Here is a 7,384-nt window from a genome sequence, read left to right as displayed (position 1 = left end):
GACCTGAACGGACTGGTGTTGATAAGGGCCCCAAGACATGAATTGGGGCTTAATAAAGAGTACTTTTTGTTTAAATTAACTTTATTTGATTATTATAATAAATATAATTAATATTTTAAGGACTTTATTTCTGCATTTCGTTGTTTCATGAGCCAGGGTCACTATTCCACATGGGGCGGGCGTTCCGCGCCCTGCGCGGTTTCCTGATTATGCGTGTACACCGCAGCCTTCTTCCTCTCTTTTTATAATATATAATTATACTTATTTAATTGAAGATGTCTACTTCAATAATTGAATGGTTAGAGAGTTTGGATCTCTCTCAACCAATAGTATGTATAGACACGGATTTTGCAGATGGCTACCTCTTTGCTGAGGTACTGCAGCGTCTATCCTTGCTGCCTAACTTACACGGTTATCAAAGAACAAGCAGCAGCAGCAAGAACGGTAGAGGAGCAGCAGCAGTTCTTGGTGGTGCCTTAACAGCAGAAGTACAAAATTATAATTTATTAAAGAAAGCTCTTGATCACATAGGTATTCGTCTTAGTGCATCAGCAGTACAAAACATCACAAATTCAAGATCGGGTGCAGCAGTAAATTTACTAAAACGAATAAAAAAAGTTGCAGAACAAAGAACGCCTCGTACAGCAGCAGCAGCACACGCAGCAGCAGCAGCTGCTGCGTGTGCTGCTAGGGGTAATGGACCCTCATCTAGCTACATGCTGCTATCAGGCGCTCTGCATCACCAGCAACAGCAGCAGCAGCAGCAACAACAGCAGCAGCAACAGCAGCAACGACAAGGCTTACCTTTATCAATACCTATAGATAAGAGGAGCCCTAACGGTCGATCCCCTCTACTAGATGACAGCTCTGATTCTGGTGCAACAGCAAGTGCAGCAACAGCAGCAACAACAGGTGCAGCAGCAGGTGCAGCAGCAACAGGCACAGCAGCAGGAGAGAAAGTTGTATATAAATCCAAGGTAAGAAGTGCAGTATTGGAGTGTATAGACAGCTTTGAGATGAATCTTCAACGTCAAGGATTAGGTAGTCCTTCTGCTGCTCTTGATGCTGCTGCTGCATCTGCATCTGCATCTGCTGCAGCAGCAGCATCAGCAGCAGCAGCATCTGGTGCATCTGCTTCTGGCGTTTCTGCAACAACACCAACAGCAACACCAACAGCAACACCAACAGCAACACCAACAGCATCAGGAGCAGCAGGAGGAGCAGGAGCAGCAGGAGCAGCAGGAGCAGCAGGAGCAGGAGGAGGAGCAGCAGGAGCACCATATAGTTGTAGAGAAATAGAAGAAGTATTACAACAGATGAAGAATAAGTTACCATCACAACAAAGCCAAGAAGAATTCAATATACAAATGATTAATCGTCTGCATGCAGCAAGACAAGCACAAGAGGCAGCATGTTATGAGAGATCAAGAAGAAGACAGTTACTACTTATGCAACAAACTAAAAAATGTAGAGAAGCATTAAATAATCGTGTTGCTGCTGCTGCTGCTGCTGCTGCTGCAGCTGCTGCTGCTGCTGCAGCTGCTGCAACAACAACAACAACAGCAACAACAGGATCTGGTTCAACTGCAGCATCTCGTACATCTTGTACTGCTGCTATACCTTCTTCTTTTTCTACTCCTCCTCCTCCTCCTCCTCCTCTTCTTCTTCCCTCAACAACAACAACAACATCAACAACAGGAACAACATCAACAACAGCAGCAGGAACAACAACAACAACAACAACAACAACAACAACAACAACAACAGCAGGAGCAGCAGCAGCAGCAGCAGCAATAGCAGTAGCAGCAGCAGCATCACGTGAAGGTAGTATTCGTGGTTCAATAAGTAGTAGTGAGGAATTGAGGAGATTAGTAGATAGGACAAGAAAGTATGAAGGAATAATTCGTTATAATATTGAATTAAAGAAAGAATTATTAAAAGAAAAAGAGAATAAATTAATAAATATGTATAAACGTCATGAACAATTACAGGTCCATACACGGGGTGTATTGACAGCTGCTGCTGTTGAGGAACAAGCACGTATATGTAATAATGTTAAGATAGTAAGAAAGAATCTAAAAAGATCTAGACTTATTAATGAATGTGAGCAGCTAGCTAGCCAGCTAGCTAATCTTGTATTAATTGCAGCTAGCTATAAGGAGAAACATAATACTAATTATATACCTAATCGTGTATGGAGGTCTTGGCTATTAGACTTTGTTGCTGCTGCAGATAACGAAGAATATTATCCTTTATTTACTAATAGTATATGCAGCAACAGCAGCAGCAGCAGCAGCAACAACAACAATACTTCCTGCTGTACTACTAATAATTATATTCATAATAATTGTAATTGTACTAGTAGTTGCTGCAGCAGTAACAGCAACAACAACTCCACCAACAACAACAGCAGCAGCAGCAGCAGCAGCAGCAGCAGCAGCAGTAGTAGTAGTGTTAAGAATAATCCTTTATCTGTATTTCTTCAGATACCTACTTCTCCTCCAGGTGTATCGACAGCTCTATTGCAGCAACATAGTAATCATTATATAAATATTCCTGTTGCTGGTACTGCATCTGCTGCTGCTGCATCTGCTGCTGCTGCTGTTCTTGGTGGTGGTGGTGGTGGTGCAGCTGCTGCTGCTGCTGCTGGTCGTCTTCCTGCTGCTCTATTAGAGGATATAAATGATTATTTTATTAGTCGTGGTAGTTGGTATGTAGATACAAATAAAGAAATATTTCCTGGTGCTCCTCTCTTACCTTCTCTTTCTTCTTTTATTCATACACTTATACAAAGAACAGATACAGATAATAGTACTAATAGTAATCCTGCTGCTGCTGCTGCTGCTGCTGCTGCTGCTGCTGCTGGTGGTGCAACAAGTCCTGCTGCTGCTGGTAGTGTTGCTATGGGACGCATGCAGCAGCAGATAACACCTAGAGATGGTGCAGATACAACAACAGCAACAGCAGCAACAACAGCAGCAGCAACAGCAACAGGAGGGGAATCATCAGCAGCAGGAGGATCAACAAGTCTTAATAGCGGACCTTCTTCTTGTTCTTCTTCTTCCTCTTCTGCTGCTGCTGTTGCAGCTGCAGCAGCAGCAGCAGCAGATACAGGGATATTAGAGGAGCCGCAGCTAGAGGAGTTGGGTATATTTGTTAGTCATTTGCTGCAGCATAGTCAACAAGAGGAATCTGCTGCACTTACAGTAGATCCTGCTGCACCTGCTGCTGCTGCTGCTGGTGCTGGTGGTGCTGCTTCTGCTGCTTCTGCTGCTGCTGCTGCTAGTGCACTACGTATAATAATAACAGGGAAGGCAGACAATGACCAGAAGATGTTGGCTATGCAATTAGCAGCACATTATAAATTACATCTCTTCTCTCTTGATGATATACTACAAGAAGCACTTAATGCCGCTGCTGCTGCTGCTGCTGCTGCTGCTGCTGCTGGAGGGGGAGGAACAGCAGCAGATAATCCTGCTGCTGCTGCTGCTGCTGCTGCTGTCCCTGATTCATCATCATCTACTGGGAATACACCTGCATCTGCTGCTGTCGGAAGAAGCAACTCTAAGAGCGATTCTGCTGCTGCTGCTGCTGCTGCTGCTGCAGGAGCAGCAACTCCAGCAGCAGCAACAGAAGGAACAACAACAGCAGCAACAGCAGCAGCAACAGGAGGAGGAGGAGGTAATGAATCAGTAAGTCTTGCTGCATTAGGACAAATAGCAGGAGGATATCTACAAGAAGGGAATCCCTTACCTGATGAATTATCTGTTGAATTAATAAACAAAAAAATAAATTTATTATTTTCTTCTTTTTCTTCTAATTCTTACGAAGAACAATTAAAAAAACTTTGTCCTTTATCCTTTATTAATGGAGATAATACAGCAGGAGGAGGAGGAGGAGGAGGAGGAGGAGGAGGAGGAGGAACAGCAGCAAATAATAACAGCAGCAACAGCGGGAACAGCAACAGTAATAATAACAGCAGCAGCAGCAGCAATAGTAACAACAGCAACAATAGCAGCAACAGGACAGGAAGCAGCAGTAACCGTAAGAATAATAATAAAGGAGGAAAAGGAGGACAAGGGGGAGGACAAGGAGGAGTAGATAAGAATACAAATAATAATAATAATAATAATAATGATTCAGGTGTATGTACACCTGAAGGGGATAAATGCGGATGGATATTGTTAGGGTTTCCTACAACTGCTAATCAGTATTATTTATTAGAGAAAAAATTAAGTGGTTATGATGAAGAAAACAACAAAAAGATTAATTTTATTGATTTAATTAAAGAAAAAAGTCATCTTGTTATACAAATGCCTAAAGAACAACCAGCTCTACAGGTCTATATATATATTATATACCCTAAACCCTAAACCCTAAACCCTAAACCCTAAACCCTAAACCCTAAACCCTAATATGTACATATCATATACTACATATAACTATCTGGGTGTTTACTCCAGTTGTTTGTTGTACTGCAAATCATCTCTATACAATAAATAGGGTTTATTAGGGTTTATTAGGGTTTATTAGGGTTTATGAGGGTTTATGAGGGTTTATTAGGGTTTAGGGTTTGTGTGTGTATACAGAGTTTACAAGAGGGTTGTGCGGAGGTTCATTTGTTGTTAGATTTACCTTATGAAGTTTTATTAGAGAGATGGGCAGCAGAAGAAGCAAATAAACAAGCAGCAGCAGCAGCAGCACCAGCAACAGGAGCTGCAGCAGCAGCAACAGCACCAGCAGCAGCAGGAGGAACAGCAGCAGCAGGAACAGCAGCAACAGCAGAAACAGATAAACAAACAAAGAAGGAAGTCAATGTCGGGGATAAACCCTAATTCCCTCATAAACCCTAAACCCTAAACTCTTAGGCAGATATAAACCCTAAACAGTCCCTTAAAAGAATAATAAACAGCAAATCCGTCAAAAACCCTAAACCCTAAACCCTAAACCCTAATCTTTGTTGCTGCGTATTTGGATATGATTTCTCCTTGAGGGTTTTGTCTAAATTGTTACGTCTGTCTGTCCTTCTGCCTTTTATATTTATTTTATTTTCTTTTATTCTTTTATTTATTATTAATAAATAAATAATATTTTTATTAATTATTATTCAATTAATTATATTATAATTAATAATATACTTATTTATTTATTTATTTATCTCTCTTTTCCTCCTAAGATATCATCATTAGATTTAGCTTTTGCCTTTGAGTCTCATCAAGAATTTGTTGAAGAATTCCTATCCGCATTCGGCACACATGTAAACCCTAAACCCTAAACCCTAAACCCTAAACCCTAAAACCCCTAAACCCTAAGGTATTGGCAGGGGTATTATTTGTTAACTTCTTTGTATCAGCCTGTCACTTAGAGCAGTCGTCTGTGTTGGGTCAATGGGGCCTCTCTACCTACGGGTTTAAAGGGTTTAGGGTTTAGGGTTTAGGGTTTAGGGTTTGGCAGACAGGAGGTTTTGGGGGGGTCTGTAAACCCTAATTTTTTTTTTGTGTTTTTCCTTATGCAGAATGAACCTCGTCTTCTTAAAATAAAAACTCCTGATGTATCTGCTGCCTTTGCTGCAGCAACAGAAAAAGTATTTATAAAACCCTAAACACGAGAGTTTAAGTGTGCATTTGTCCGAGGGTTTAGGGTTTAGGGTTAGCTAGGATATACGATTTAGGGTTTAGGGTTTAGGGTTTAGGGTTTAGGGTTTGCCTTCAGATCGATCGCATTTTGAATTTGAAGGTGGAGGACTTCAAGGCTAAGGAAAAACGTGCAGCAGCAGCAGCAGCCGCGGCGGCGGCGGCAGCAGCAGCAGCAGAGAGCGCAGGAGCAACAGGAACAGGAGCAGGAGCCGGTGAACAGGAAGCAGCGACGGCAGCAGGAGCAGGAGGTGCAGCAGCAGCAACAACACAACCAACAACAGCAGCAGCAGCAGCAGCAACAACAACAACAGCAGCAAAGGGGAGCGGAGCTGCTCCTGCTTCTGCTGCTGCTGCTGCGGCTGCTTCTTCGGATGGTAGGCAACAGAAAGTAGAAGTAGCAGCAACAACAGCAGCAACAGCAACAATAGCAGCAGCAGCAGCAGTTTGGTATTAAAGGCAGCATATAAGTGAATAAAAAGGAGAAAAAGAGTTAAACAGGAAAAAATAAATATCCTTTTTTTCTTCCTTTTTCCTATTTATTTGTTTATAATTAATTATTCTTTCTTTTGTTTTCCTTTTTATTGGAAAAAACAAGAAAAAGAAGAAAAAGAATCTTCTTCTCTTCTACAAACAAATGAAGAACACCTCAACATACACCCCAAGAATGACGAAGAGGGAGATAATAATAATAAAGAAACAGCACAGGCATTCTCCCTAGGTACGCCTAAACCCTAAACCCTAAACCCTAAACTCTAGGTGTTCGTAGCAGCTGCAGACCAGCAGTTTCTTTGTGTCTTCTCTTCTTTGCTGGCTCCTTTGTTTGCGCCAGTCTTGGACTTCTCAATTTGTGTTTAGGGTTTAGGGTTTAGGGTTTAGGGTTTGCTGTGAAGCTCAGGTCGCGTATGGAGTAGCCGTCTTGAGGGTTTAGATGAAGAAGCATATCAATATTTATTAAAACAATGGACAGCATTAACTGAAGGATATGTTTCCTCTCTTGCACAGGCAAGATAATTCCCAAGGGTTTAGGGTTTAGGGTTTAGGGTTTAGGGTTTAGGGTTTAGGGTGTCTATAGTGTAACCACCGCATTCAATTATGTCGTTTTCCTCCTATAAATATCATAAAAAGAAGATAAAAAGGCAATAAAAAATTAAAATAAACTAAAATAAACAAGAAAAAGAAGAAAGAATATATTTTTATTCATGAATTCCCCCTGAATCATGAAAATTACTCTGTATTCAAGTTTGCAGATTTCGTTAACTTGTTCTATGCATGCATGCATGCATGCAGCTATGTCTATGGCGAGAGAATTTTTCTTCTTCTTTTTCAATTAGTCAAGTAGAAATACAAAAACAAATGGCAAAAAAATTACAAAAAAAAGATTGGGACGAAAAAATAATTAAAAATTTTTCTTCTTTTTATTCACAAACTAAATCTCTTCTTGCTGCATCTATGGCACAAACAGATATTAAGGTAAGATATTATTATATAAATAAATATATAAATAAATAAATAAATAAAATATATATAAACTGGTAGTGTTATTGTTTATTATTTGTGTACAGGAGGAGCTACATTTACGTATAGATGAATTATGTGAATGTTTATGGTCAATAGAGGAGAAAGAAAGACAACAAGCAGCAGCATTTTATAAACAAATGCAACAAATGGGTTTATATGAGTTATATGGTGATGTATTAGCTGCACAAATCTCTCTATGTTTAGAGGCAGAAATTGCAAGGTATATAGAT

General features: G+C 40.5%; 1 protein-coding gene across 1 annotated transcript; it reads left to right on the top strand.

Moving 5' to 3' along the window:
• Positions 1-275: 275 nt before the first annotated feature.
• EMWEY_00007320 (hypothetical protein, conserved) lies at positions 276-6,647 on the top strand (the record flags this gene model as incomplete). The annotated part of the gene is made up of 6 exons (XM_013478465.1): positions 276-2,063; positions 2,919-4,145; positions 4,590-4,817; positions 5,455-5,472; positions 5,713-6,010; positions 6,532-6,647. 6 exons carry the CDS (start codon positions 276-278, stop codon positions 6,645-6,647), a joined length of 3,675 nt encoding a protein of 1,224 aa, XP_013333919.1.
• Positions 6,648-7,384: the final 737 nt, after the last annotated feature.

The sequence above is a fragment of the Eimeria maxima genome, genomic scaffold, assembly GCF_000499605.1.
Source record: "Eimeria maxima Weybridge genomic scaffold, Emw_scaff44, whole genome shotgun sequence".
NCBI classification, from domain to species: Eukaryota; Apicomplexa; class Conoidasida; order Eucoccidiorida; family Eimeriidae; genus Eimeria; species Eimeria maxima.
This window is presented reverse-complemented; position numbering and strand designations above follow the sequence as displayed.